The sequence below is a fragment of the Pecten maximus genome, chromosome 2, assembly GCF_902652985.1.
Source record: "Pecten maximus chromosome 2, xPecMax1.1, whole genome shotgun sequence".
NCBI classification, from domain to species: Eukaryota; Metazoa; Mollusca; class Bivalvia; order Pectinida; family Pectinidae; genus Pecten; species Pecten maximus.
In genome coordinates this window covers 3,649,451-3,663,747 of record NC_047016.1, presented here as the reverse complement: position 1 = coordinate 3,663,747, position 14,297 = coordinate 3,649,451, and the positions used below count along the sequence as shown (strand labels likewise).

At 39.3% G+C, this 14,297-nt stretch overlaps 1 protein-coding gene across 4 annotated transcripts in view; it reads right to left on the bottom strand.

Moving 5' to 3' along the window:
- The window catches only part of LOC117345227 (nucleoporin NUP188 homolog), a 78,337-nt gene that overhangs the window by 10,030 nt on the left and 54,010 nt on the right, over positions 1–14,297 (bottom strand). For 3 of the 4 annotated variants that reach the window (XR_004536380.1, XM_033908254.1, XM_033908276.1), the window contains exons 36-47: positions 13,408–13,482; positions 11,566–11,651; positions 11,294–11,448; positions 9,927–10,075; positions 9,218–9,349; positions 6,841–6,909; positions 4,148–4,255; positions 3,611–3,769; positions 3,259–3,396; positions 1,581–1,655; positions 1,006–1,136; positions 171–249 (exon numbers count right to left, since the gene is read on the bottom strand). Coding sequence is in view for 3 of the 4 variants with exons in the window: in XM_033908254.1 (XP_033764145.1) it covers positions 171–249; positions 1,006–1,136; positions 1,581–1,655; positions 3,259–3,396; positions 3,611–3,769; positions 4,148–4,255; positions 6,841–6,909; positions 9,218–9,349; positions 9,927–10,075; positions 11,294–11,448; positions 11,566–11,651; positions 13,408–13,482 (1,356 nt within the window). In the remaining variant the exon portion in view is untranslated. The remainder of the gene's footprint in view (positions 1–170; positions 250–1,005; positions 1,137–1,580; positions 1,656–3,258; positions 3,397–3,610; positions 3,770–4,147; positions 4,256–6,840; positions 6,910–9,217; positions 9,350–9,926; positions 10,076–11,293; positions 11,449–11,565; positions 11,652–13,407; positions 13,483–14,297) is intronic. The other variant, XM_033908266.1, reaches the window with a different exon arrangement.

Genomic DNA, 14,297 nt, shown 5'->3' with positions numbered 1-14,297 from the left:
TCTGGTGTGAACTGTCATATAGTCAAACATGTAACCAACATTACCTGTTCATAAAGAATCTCCAGTAGGTCTGGTGTGAACTGTCATAGACACATAGCCAACATTACCTGTTCATAAAGAACCTCCAGTAGGTCTGGTGTGAACTGTCATAGACACGTAACCAACATTACCTGTTCATAAAGAATCTCCAGTAGGTCTGGTGTGAACTGTCGTAAACAGGAGAAACTCATGCCTAGTATAGTCAGCATCCTGTTCAGTTGGCAAAAAACAGAAATATAAAATTTAAAAGCACACTTAACATTTTATCAGATAGGGCTTCATATAGAAAATAATTTCACATTATTAGGTACATATTTATGTACTGGTTCAGAAGTATTTCTACATTAACTGTACATGTATTTTTGTGACACTAATCAGAAATGAATTTGTTAATGTTTAATTCTTGCAAAATTTCATGAAAACAAACCAGATTTTGTATATTATTAATATCGTTAGTGTAAGACCTACTCAGCTATGCTGTATATATGGCATAGCTATTATTTCAGTATGACCTAGTTACCTGTGTTGTGTGTTAAGAAGTTATGACCTAGTTACCTGTGTTGTGTGTTAAGTAGTTATGACCTAGTTACCTGTGTTGTGTGTTAAGAAGTTATGACCTAGTTACCTGTGCCTTATGACCTAGTTACTTGTGTTGTGTGTTAAGAAGTTATTACCTAGTTACCTGTGCCTTATGACCTAGTTACCTGTGTTGTGTGTGAAGAAGTTATGACCTAGTTACCTGTGTGTATGACCTAGCTACCTGTGTTGTGTGTGAAGAAGTTATTACCTAGTTACCTGTGCCTTATGACCTAGTTACCTGTGTTGTGTGTTAAGAAGTTATTACCTAGTTACCTGTGCCTTATGACCTAGTTACCTGTGTTGTGTGTGAAGAAGTTATGACTTAGTTACCTGTGCCTTATGACCTAGTTACCTGTGTTGTGTGTTAAGAAGTTATGACCTAGCTACCTGTGTTGCGTGTGAAGAAGTTGGGAGGATGGAGAATCAATGTCCTCCATTGAGGATTGGGCCTGGAGACGTGGTTGTTTCGGGGAGGTAGACGTCCGCTCTCTTGTTTGACCTTTTTGACCATTCTGTTGCTGTAGGAGGAACAACACATGCCACTACATACAAATACATTAAAGGACAAAGACACCCACATTTAATCACTCATTCTACAAAATAATTCTTACTACCATCTTAAAGCGTAATAACAATTCATATGTTATTAATATAATATTAATTAATTTGATAGGATTTGTAACAAGGAAACAGAGTAGAACCATTATAGACTGGTCATTATACAAAACTATTTGTCTGTTCTCTCAGTATGTGCTACTCACAAAATATGAGTATCCTTTTCTTCTTCCGTGGACAATAAAAGACAAAGAAGATCCTACCTATTGTCATTAATTTAAAGATTCGTAAAGAAATATCTTTTTCTGATCAGTTTCAAAGATTACAGAGGGATAACTGATGAAGATGATCTGATAATGATGTGTCTGAGAGTAATATTATATAATACATTACCACAGACAACTTACCTCTAGTACATGTTGTAGGTATCTAGGCCGCATGAGGAATGCAATAAAGGCCTGGCTCATGTAAATCATGCTAGTCTGTAAATCAAGGAAGGAAGCATTACTGTAAATTCTGAACATATCTGAAATGTCTTTATTCAACTGCTGAAACTTGTCTAATCTGACACACAGATGTATCTACAGCAAAAACCTGTCTTATCTGACACACAGGTGTATCTACAGCAAAAACCTGTCTAATCTGACACACAGATGTATCTACAGCAAAAACATGTCTAATCTGACACTCAGGTGTATCTACAGCAAAAACCTGTCTAATCTGACACTCAGGTGTATCTACAGCAAAAACCTGTCTAATCTGACACTCAGGTGTATCTACACCAAAAACATGTCTAATCTGACACTCAGGTGTATCTACAGCAAAAACATGTCTAATCTGTCACCCAGAGCAATCATCAAGTAAAGCCCGTCTAATCTGTCACCCAGAGTGACCATCAGTAAAACCTGTCTAATCTGTCACCCAGAGTGATCATCAGTAAAACCTGTCTAATCTGACACCCAGAGTGATCATCAGTAAAACCTGTCTAATATGTCACCCAGAGTGATCATCAGTAAAACCTGTCTAATCTGACACACGGATGTATCTACAGCAAAAACATGTCTAATCTGACACTCAGGTGTATCTACAGCAAAAACCTGTCTAATCTGTCACCCAGAGCAATCATCAAGTAAAGCCCGTCTAATCTGTCACCCAGAGTGATCAGCGGTAAAACCTGTCTAATCTGTCACCCAGTGACCATCAGTAAAACCTGTCTAATCTGTCATCCAGAGTGATCATTGCTAAAACCTGTCTAATCTGTCACCCAGAGTGATCATCAGTAAAACCTGTCTAATCTGACACCCAGAGTGATCAACAGTAAAACCTGTCTAATCTGTCACCCAGTGACCATCAGTAAAACCTGTATAATCTGTCATTCGGAGTGATCATCAAAAAAACCTGCTTAATCTGACACCCAGAGTGACCATCAGTAAAACCTGTCTAATCTGTCATCCAGAGTGATCATCGGTAAAACCTGTCTAATCTGTCACCCAGAGTGATCAACAGTAAAACCTGTCTAATCTGTCAGAGTGATCAACAGTAAAACCTGTCTAATCTGTCAGAGTGATCAACAGTAAAACCTGTCTAATCTGACACCCAGAGTGATCGTCAGTAAAACCTGTCTTATCTGTCAGAGTGATCAACAGTAAAACCTGTCTAATCTGTCAGAGTGATCATCAGTAAAACCTGTCTAATCTGTCAGAGTGATCAACAGTAAAACCTGTCTAATCTGACACCCATAGTGATCAACAGTAAAACCTGTCTAATCTGTCAGAGTGATCAACAGTAAAACCTGTCTAATCTGTCAGAGTGATCATCAGTAAAACCTGTCTAATCTGTCAGTGATCAACAGTAAAACCTGTCTAATCTGACACCCAGAATGATCAACAGTAAAACCTGTCTAATCTGTCAGAGTGATCAACAGTAAAACCTGTATAATCTGACACCAAGAGTGATCATCAGTAAAACCTGTCAAATCTGTCAACCCAGAAGGGATCCTATAACTGAACATTCAGAGCAGTTTCATTTATTTTGAAAGACTGTGACTAGACATCACTGAAATATGTAGATAGGCAGGATACAGACCTGAAGCTTGATAAGCGAGTCTGATAGATGGAGTCTCCATTCACGTGCAAAATGTGAAAGTTGGTGGATAAAATCACATGTCTTTTCTGCCTCATACAGAGCTCCAGGAGTCAGTGTGATACGCGACAGCTCCAAACACTAAACAGAAGATACACCACATTTACATTAAATCATTTCTATTGATCTAAAATCCTATCAGATGTATCACAAATGACACTTGTAGAATCACTACAGAAATACATGTAGCAGTATTTAATCGATGAGCAGCTGTTTAGAAATATTTCATCGTGTTTACTTAAACCATAAACTTCTACATTAAGTTATACAGTCCGAGGTAAACCGAGTAACTTGCCTGCTGCATCCGGTCCTGATGAGCACCTACAAAGTGGAGGGCATCCTCAAGGAACGAGTACTTGAGGGCAGACAGCACGGTGGCATACAGATCTACACAGATACAGTATATCCCATGCCAGGTAGCTCTGACATTCTGATGAAGCTCCGCCACATCCTTCTATCAAAAAAGGACAGTTTTATAATTACATACAGCTGTAGAACAATGATATTATACAAATCATTGTCAAGATTCCCATCAAATTAGATAAATTACTCCAAAACAAGTTGATCTTATCCCTAAGACAGACCTGCGAGAACAATTCAGAACATTCAGTCAAGATAATGAAAGTCTGCTTACATCGGTCAAGATAATGTAAGGCTATTTACATCGGTCAAGATAATGTAAGGCTATTTACATCGGTCAAGATAATGAAAGGCTATTTACATCGGTCAAGATAATGTAGGGCTGCTTACATCGGTCAAGATAATGTAAGGCTATTTACATCAGTCAAACTCCCTGGGGAATGATAAAATGCTAGTTTTCTGAGTGACTTACCCTGGGTGGAGCTCCTGGTTTGGAGAACAGGTCACTATCCTGGTACAGTGATATCATGGACAAACACGTATGTTGTGTAACACCACTCATAGCTAGTGCCTCAGCCCCCTACAAAATATATCTAGGATGATTCAACATATACATAGTATGTTGGATGAGTATCCAGACATATACATAGTATGTTAGACGAGTATCCAGACATATACATAGTATGTTAGACGAGTATCCAGACATATACACAGTATGTTACACAAGTATCCAGACATATACATAGTATGTTAGACGAGTATCCAGACATATACATAGTATGTTAGATGAGTATCCAGACATATACACAGTATGTTAGATGAGTATCCAGACATATACATAGTATGTAAGACGAGTATCCAGACATATACACAGTATGTTAGACAAGTATCCAGACATATACACAGTATGTTAGATGAGTATCCAGACATATACATAGTATGTAAGACGAGTATCCAGACATGTACACAGTATGTTAGACGAGTATCCAGACATATACATAGTATGTTACACAAGTATCCAGACATATACACAGTATGTTAGACGAGTATCCAGACATATACACAGTATGTTACACAAGTATCCAGACATATACACAGTATGTTATACGAGTATCCAGACATATACACAGTATGTAAGACGAGTATCCAGACATATACACAGTATGTTAGATGAGTATCCAGACATATACACAGTATGTTAGACGAGTATTCAGACATATACATAGTATGTTACATGAGTATCCAGACATATACACAGTATGTTACACAAGTATCCAGACATATACATAGTATGTTAGACGAGTATCCAGACATATACACAGTATGTTACACGAGTATCCAGACATATACACAGTATGTTACACGAGTATCCAGACATATACACAGTATGTTAGATGAGTATCCAGACATATACATAGTATGTTAGATGAGTATCCAGACATATACATAGTATGTTAGATGAGTATCCAGACATATACACAGTATGTTAGACGAGTATCCAGACATATACACAGTATGTTAGACGAGTATCCAGACATATACAGTATGTTACACGAGTATCCAGACATATACACAGTATGTTAGACGAGTATCCAGACATATACACAGTATGTTAGACGAGTATCCAGACATATACATAGTATGTTACACGAGTATCCAGACATATACACAGTATGTTACACGAGTATCCAGACATATACACAGTATGTTAGATGAGTATCCAGACATATACATAGTATGTTAGACAAGTATCCAGACATATACACAGTATATTAGACGAGTATCCAGACATATACACAGTATGTTAGACGAGTATCCAGACATCTACATAGTATGTTACAGGAGTAACCAGACATCTACATAGTATGTTACACGAGTATCCAGACATATCCACAGTATGTTAGACGAGTATCCAGACATATACACAGTATGTTACACAAGTATCCAGACATATACACAGTATGTTACACAAGTATCCAGACATATACACAGTATGTTAGACGAGTATCCAGACATATACACAGTATGTAAGAAGAGTATCCAGACATATACATAGTATGTTAGACGAGTATCCAGACATATACATAGTATGTAAGACGAGTATCCAGACATATACACAGTATGTTACACGAGTATCCAGACATATACACAGTATGTTAGACAAGTATCCAGACATATACACAGTATGTTAGACGAGTATCCAGACATATACACAGTATGTTAGACAAGTATCCAGACATATACACAGTATGTTAGACGAGTATCCAGACATATACACAGTATGTTAGACAAGTATCCAGACATATACACAGTATGTTAGACAAGTTTCCAGACATATACACAGTATGTTAGACGAGTATCCAGACATATACACAGTATGTTAGACAAGTATCCAGACATATACACAGTATGTTAGACGAGTATCCAGACATATACACAGTATGTTAGACGAGTATCCAGACATATACACAGTATGTAAGACGAGTATCCAGACATATACATAGTATGTTAGACGAGTATCCAGACATATACACAGTATGTTAGACGAGTATCCAGACATATACACAGTATGTTAGACGAGTATCCAGACATATACACAGTATGTTAGACGAGTATCCAGACATATACACAGTATGTTAGACGAGTATCCAGACATATACATAGTATGTTATACGAGTATCCAGACATATACACAGTATGTTAGACGAGTATCCAGACATATACACAGTATGTTAGATGAGTATCCAGACATCTACACAGTATGTTATACGAGTATCCAGACATATACATAGTATGTTATACGAGTATCCAGACATATACACAGTATGTTAGACGAGTATCCAGACATCTACATAGTATGTTAGACGAGTATCCAGACATATACACAGTATGTTACACGAGTATCCAGACATATACACAGTATGTTAGACGAGTATCCAGACATATACACAGTATGTTAGACGAGTATCCAGACATGTACACAGTATGTTAGACGAGTATCCAGACATATACATAGTATGTTACATGAGTATCCAGACATATACATAGTATGTTAGACGAGTATCCAGACATATACATAGTCTGTTAGACGAGTATCCGGACCAATATGACATATTTGACAGGACTCAGACCGACCTATTGACAAATTGTCACAGAACTACTCACCTTGTCATACTTAGCGATGGTCAACAGTAGGAGAAACACAGTCTGGACATAATGTACAGCCTGTTTACCCTGAAAGGTTAAAGGTCAGTGGGGTCAAACTCAAGTAGCACCAATAATTACACTGGGACAAAGACAAGTAAGTAAGGGTCCTACTGAGTATATCCTTCATACTTTTTTTTTTTTCAGGTTCAAAATAATGTTATTGATCAAAAGCATGAAAGTACCAATTGGTGTCCTCTTGCAGGAGGAGTTTCATTTAGCATACACCTTTTCATTCATATTAATACATTTTATCTTTGATATATTTTTGTGCATGTAAAAAAAACTACACACAAGATTTTGCAACAGAGAGTTCCGGATTTTTCTCACTACTCAATTGTCTTGATAATTACTTGTCGTAGTCTGATTTCTGCTTTTGGATTACGTCATAATAAATTGGTAAATATTGTAAAATTAATAAATAACTGCAGTGTATGTTCTTCATACTTGTTGACATTATTATACAGTTGTTTCATATTGTATTAGTCAACAGTTAAAACTATTTCCCTGAGGTGTTGAGACCCAACTGAATCAGCTTGAGTGTAGGGAGGATGGGTGTGTGGCGTACTGACCTTGATGAAGACTTCCATGGAGGCCATGAGTGTAGGGAGGATGGGTGTGTGGTGTACTGAACTTGATGAAGACTTCCATGGAGGTCATGAGTTTAGGGAGGATGGGTGTGTGGCGTACTGACCTTGATGAAGACTTCCATGGAGGCCATGAGTGTAGGGAGGATGGGTGTGTGGTGTACTGAACTTGATGAAGACTTCCATGGAGGTCATGAGTTTAGGGAGGATGGGTGTGTGGTGTACTGACCTTGATGAAGACTTCCATGGAGGTCATGAGTGTAGGGAGGATGGGTGTGTGGTGTACTGACCTTGATGAAGACTTCCATGGAGGTCATGAGTGTAGGGAGGATGGGTGTGTGGTGTACTGACTTTGATGAAGACTTCCATGGAGGTCATGAGTGTAGGGAGGATGGGTGTGTGGTGTACTGACCTTGATGAAGACTTCCATGGAGGTCATGAGTGTAGGGAGGATGGGTGTGTGGTGTACTGACCTTGATGAAGACTTCCATGGAGGTCATGAGTGTAGGGAGGATGGCTGTGTGGTGTACTGACCTTGATGAAGACTTCCATGGAGGTCATGAGTGTAGGGAGGATGGGTGTGTGGTGTACTGACCTTGATGAAGACTTCTATGGAGGTCATGAGTGTAGGGAGGATGGGTGTGTGGTGTACTGACCTTGATGAAGACTTCCATGGAGGTCATGAGTTTAGGGAGGATGGGTGTGTAGTGTACTGACCTTGATGAAGACTTCCATGGAGGTCATGAGTGTAGGGAGGATGGCTGTGTGGTGTATTGACCTTGATGAAGACTTCCACAGAGGTCATGAGTGTAGGGAGGATGAGTGTGTGGTGTACTGACCTTGATGAAGACTTCCATGGAGGTCATGAGTGTAGGGAGGATGGGTGTGTGGTGTACTGACCTTGATGAAGACTTCCATGGAGGTCATGAGTGTGGGGAGGATGGGTGTGTGGTGTACTGACCTTGATGAAGACTTCCATGGAGGTCATGTGTGTGGGGAGGATGGGTGTGTGGGGTACTGACCTTGATGAAGACTTCCATGGAGGCCATGAGTGTAGGGAGGATGGGTGTGTGGTGTACAGACCTTGAAGATTTCCATGGAGGTCATGAGTGTAGGGAGGATGGGTGTGTGGTGTACTGACCTTGATGAAGACTTCCATGGAGGCCATGAGTGTAGGGAGGATGGGTGTGTGGTGTACTGACCTTGATGAAGACTTCCATGGAGGCCATGAGTGTAGGGAGGATGGGTGTGTGGTGTACTGACCTTGATGAAGACTTCCACAGAGGTCATGAGTGTAGGGAGGATGGGTGTGTGGTGTACTGACCTTGATGAAGACTTCCATGGAGGCCATGAGTGTAGGGAGGATGGCTGTGTGGTGTACTGACCTTGATGAAGACTTCCACAGAGGTCATGAGTTTAGGGAGGATGGCTGTGTGGTGTACTGACCTTGATGAAGACTTCCATGGAGGCCATGAGTGTAGGGAGGATGGCTGTGTGGTGTACTGACCTTGATGAAGACTTCCATGGAGGTCATAAGTGTGGGGAGGGTGGCTGTGTGGTGTACTGACCTTGATGAAGACTTCCATGGAGGTCATGAGTGTAGGGAGGATGGCTGTGTGGTGTACTAACCTTGATGAAGACTTCCACAGAGGTCATGAGTGTAGGGAGGATGGGTGTGTGGTGTACTGACCTTGATGAAGACTTCCATGGAGGTCATGAGTGTAGGGAGGATGGGTGTGTGGTTTACTGACCTTGATGAAGACTTCCATGGAGGCCATGAGTGTAGGGAGGATGAAGTGCTCCTTTAAGATGGGTAGCCACATCTCACTCCTGTCACACTGAAGGATGAGCTCCTCTAATAAACAGCAGGTCACAATCTGCATCTGTAAAACCAGACAATCACTCACATATACTGTACTACCAAACAATCACTCACATATACTGTACAACCAGACAATCACTCACATATACTGTAAAACCAGACAATCACTCACATATACTGTACAACTAAACAATCACTCACATATACTGTACAACTAAACAATCACTCACATATACTGTACAACCAGACAATCACTCACATATACTGTATAACCAGACAATCACTCACATATACTGTACAACTAGACAATCACTCACATATACTGTACAACCAAACAATCACTCACATATACTGTACAAACAAACAATCACTCACATATACTGTACAAACAAACAATCACTCACATATACTGTACAACTAAACAATCACTTACATATACTGTACAAACAATCACTCACATATACTGTACAACCAAACAATCACTCACATATACTGTACAAACAAACAATCACTTACATATACTGTACAAACAAACAATCACTTACATATACTGTACAAACAAACAATCACTCACATATACTGTACAACAGTTTCCCTAGTCCCACATAATGATGTAAATCCTTTATCTACAGGCCTACCTTTAGTCTGATGTTACCAGCTGCCAATTCTCCTTGTGTATCCTTTTGTTCCACCAGGTGTTTGGGGGACGGGAGCTGACGGGTACTCTGTAGTAGGACTGAACATGTGGTAGGAAGGATGACAGACAGGTACTTGTCAGGGCTCATATCTACAACACAATCAGGTTAAGGGAGTCCTCATCAATAACATAAATATTCATATTTATAATAAAATTCATAAATACGACTCAGTTGAGTCGGACATGTTGTATGACAGCTGTACTTACCTATGACTGAGTTGAGTCGGACATGTTGTATGACAGCTGTACTTACCTACGACTGAGTTGAGTCGGACATGTTGTATGATGGATGTACTTACCTACGACTGAGTTGAGTTGGACATGTTGTACGACAGCTGTACTTACCTACGACTGAGTTGAGTCGGACATGTTGTATGACACCTATACTTACCTACGACTGAGTTGAGTCGGACATGTTGTATGACGGCCGTGATACTTACCTACGACTGAGTTGAGTCGGACATGTTGTATGACACCTATACTTACCTACGACTGAGTTGAGTCGGACATGTTGTATGATGGCCGTGATACTTACCTACGACTGAGTTGAGTCGGACATGTTGTATGATGGCCGTGATACTTACCTACGACTGAGTTGAGTCGGACATGTTGTATGATGGCCGTGATACTTACCTACGACCGAGTTGAGTCGGACATGTTGTATGACAGCTGTACTTACCTACGACTGAGTTGAGTCGGACATGTTGTATGATGGCCGTGATACTTACCTATGACTGAGTTGAGTCGGACATGTTGTATGATAGCTGTACTTACCTACGACTGAGTTGAGTCGGACATGTTGTATGATGGCCGTGATACTTACCTACGACTGAGTTGAGTCGGACATGTTGTATGACGGCCGTGATACTTACCTACGACTGAGTTGAGTCGGACATGTTGTATGATGGCCGTGATACTTACCTACGACTGAGTTGAGTCGGACATGTTGTATGATGGCCATGATACTTTACCTACGACTGAGTTGAGTCGGACATGTTGTATGACGGCCGTGATACTTACCTACGACTGAGTTGAGTCGGACATGTTGTATGACGGCCGTGATACTTACCTACGACTGAGTTGAGTCGGACATGTTGTATGACACCTATACTTACCTACGACTGAGTTGAGTCGGACATATTGTATGATGGCTGTACTTACCTACGACTGAGTTGAGTCGGACATGTTGTATGATGGTCGTGATACTTACCTACGACTGAGTTGAGTCGGACATGTTGTATGATGGTCGTGATACTTACCTACGACTGAGTTGAGTCGGATATGTTGTATGATGGCCGTGATACTTACCTACGACTGAGTTGAGTCGGACATGTTGTATGATGGCCGTGATACTTCCCAGCAGTCCGACCTGTATCGGAGGGATGAGTGTCTTACTGTTAGACAGGGTGTGAACTATAGCTGCCTGTAGCTCCTTTATCATCCGTGTCTGGTTACTTAGAGAACTACAACAAACAAAGCAAGGGACATTTTGACATTTTTTGTATTTTGCTGTCTGCAAATTATTTTTCAACCAGGTATTTCTTATGAGATACAAGACAAGCAGGAATATGTGTACCTACCTGGTCCACTGTTTGATAAGGTTGAAGAGGAAAGCACTGGAGATCTGGGCCAGTTTGACGTTCAGTACAGAAAAGTCACCCGACACCTGACAATAAAAAACATGGAGAATCTATACAATAAACTTTTCAAACGACAGCCATGTAAGTTGTGCAAAATTATTTTTAAACAAGCATTATAAAGAATAAATCAATAACCATCATCCTGTTACAGACAGGTTTTTTTATTGTCAAAATTTTTATGGATGGACTTTGTATATCTCAGGTGTTCATCTATAACACCGTCACTATGGACAGTTATTTACTATACAGTGGAACCTCTATAAACCGAACATGAATGGGACATGGATATTTGTTCAGTTTACAATGTATATATTGCAGATTATATAAGAAAGGCAAATGACTATAACTATTGTTTTAAACAGTATCTGTACATGTACAACTTCATTTTACTGTCAACCTACATTTGGTTACATCCGGTGAAACTTCGTGATGTGGATGGGGCCGATACGAAATATTTTACACATTGAATAATATGAAAGCGTATGAAGATGTTTTGTTTCAATATTAATCACAAATGATCAATTGATACTGGTCATATTCCCGACATCAGAATTTTGTCTTAAAAAACAAATTGGACAAAGGCTTTATTTACTACCATGCAAAAACAACTTCCTTTGAACCTCATCTAAATTAGATGTGAAACTCAGGCTTCTAGCTCTTCTTGCATTGAGATGATAATGAAGTGTGGCATTTTCATAATTGTCGTGTTGATTATACACTAGGCCTACCATCATAACCCTTGAGGTATATATTGGATACCTGTACAAATCACCTACATGTATACATACATATGCCCCGAGACAATTAGGCTTCACACAATACCCTTCACAGGTGTTGTTTCACGGTTGACTGGCTTGACCTCGTGTCATGATCGCTCGTAAGGCTGGTTTTAGAATTTATTTTAGGTATATTTTAACAGGCAGCAGACACAAAATTGGTCCGGTGTTTGGAATTCAGAGGGATTGGTATTTGGAAGTTTTATAATACTATAATAAAGAAGGACCAGTTCCGTACAATGACAATTCGTTCAGTATTCAGAGGTGTTCCGTTTTTAGAAGGTTTGGTTTTCGGAAGTTGCATTGTTTATACATTAATGACCTGAGACTTATTTCTACATGTGTTTTACTCCACATAAATCTAAATTCTATAATCATTATGGCTGATCAATTTCATTGTGAAGCATGTGACTACCAATACCTCGAGAAATATCTAAATTTTATATTTCATTTCTGGTGATTATCGCTAATTTAATCTTAAGAATGCCTACAATCCAGCGGCAATCAAGTATCTTACCAACACACCTTTAGAGTGGAGACAATGATGGTATATATGACTTACCAACACACCTGTAGAGTGGAGACAATGATGGTATATATGACTTACCAACACACCTGTAGAGTGGAGACAATGATGGTATATATGACTTACCAACACACCTTTAGAGTGGAGACAATGATGGTATATATGACTTACCAACACACCTGTAGAGTGGAGACAATGATGGTATATATGACTTACCAACACACCTGTAGAGTGGAGACAATGATGGTATATATGACTTACCAACACACCTGTAGAGTGGAGACAATGATGGTATATATGACTTACCAATGCCTGTAGAGTGGAGACAATGATGGTATATATGACTTACCAACACACCTGTAGAGTGGAGACAATGATGGTATATATGACTTACCAATGCCTGTAGAGTGGAGACAATGATGGTATATATGACTTACCAATGCCTGTAGAGTGGAGACAATGATGGTATATATGACTTACCAATGCCTGTACACCTTCCATCAGATCCACCATAATCACTTCTCTTAAACTGTTGTTCACCTTCAACTCCTCAACCTAACAAATAAATTCAAACTTACAATTGACAAAGAATGATATAAGTCTGATCATTTACTTTTAAGAGATAAAATAGTTCATAGTTACATGGTGACGATATGAGTTCATAGTTACATGGTGACAACATGAGTTCATAGTTACATGGTGACGACATGACCTTCATAGGTAAATACCTGTTATAAAGATTTCTTTAGGATCCAACAGAGGCACCCATACAATTTATTGTGAGTTTGTTGTAGGTCATGACAATTTATTGTGAGTTTGTTTTAGGTCATGACAATTTATTGTGAGTTTGTTGTAGGTCATGACAATTTATTGTGAGTTTGTTGTAGGCCATGACAATTTATTGTGAGTTTGTTGTAGGTCATGACAATTTATTGTGAGTTTGTTGTAGGTCATGACAATTTATTGTGAGTTTGTTGTAGGTCATGACAATTTATTGTGAGTTTGTTGCGGGTCACGACAATTTATTGTGAGTTTGTTGCGGGTCATGACAATTTATTGTGAGTTTGTTGCAGGTCATGACAATTTATTGTGAGTTTGTTGTAGGTCATGACAATTTATTGTGAGTTTGTTGTAGGTCATGACAATTTATTGTGAGTTTGTTGCAGGTCATGACAATTTATTGTGAGTTTGTTGCAGGTCATGACAATTTATTGTGAGTTTGTTGCGGGTCATGACAATTTATTGTGAGTTTGTTGTAGATCATGACAATTTATTGTGAGTTTGTTGTAGGTCATGACAATTTATTGTGAGTTTGTTGTAGGTCATGACAATTTATTGTGAGTTTGTTGCAGGTCATGACAATTTATTGT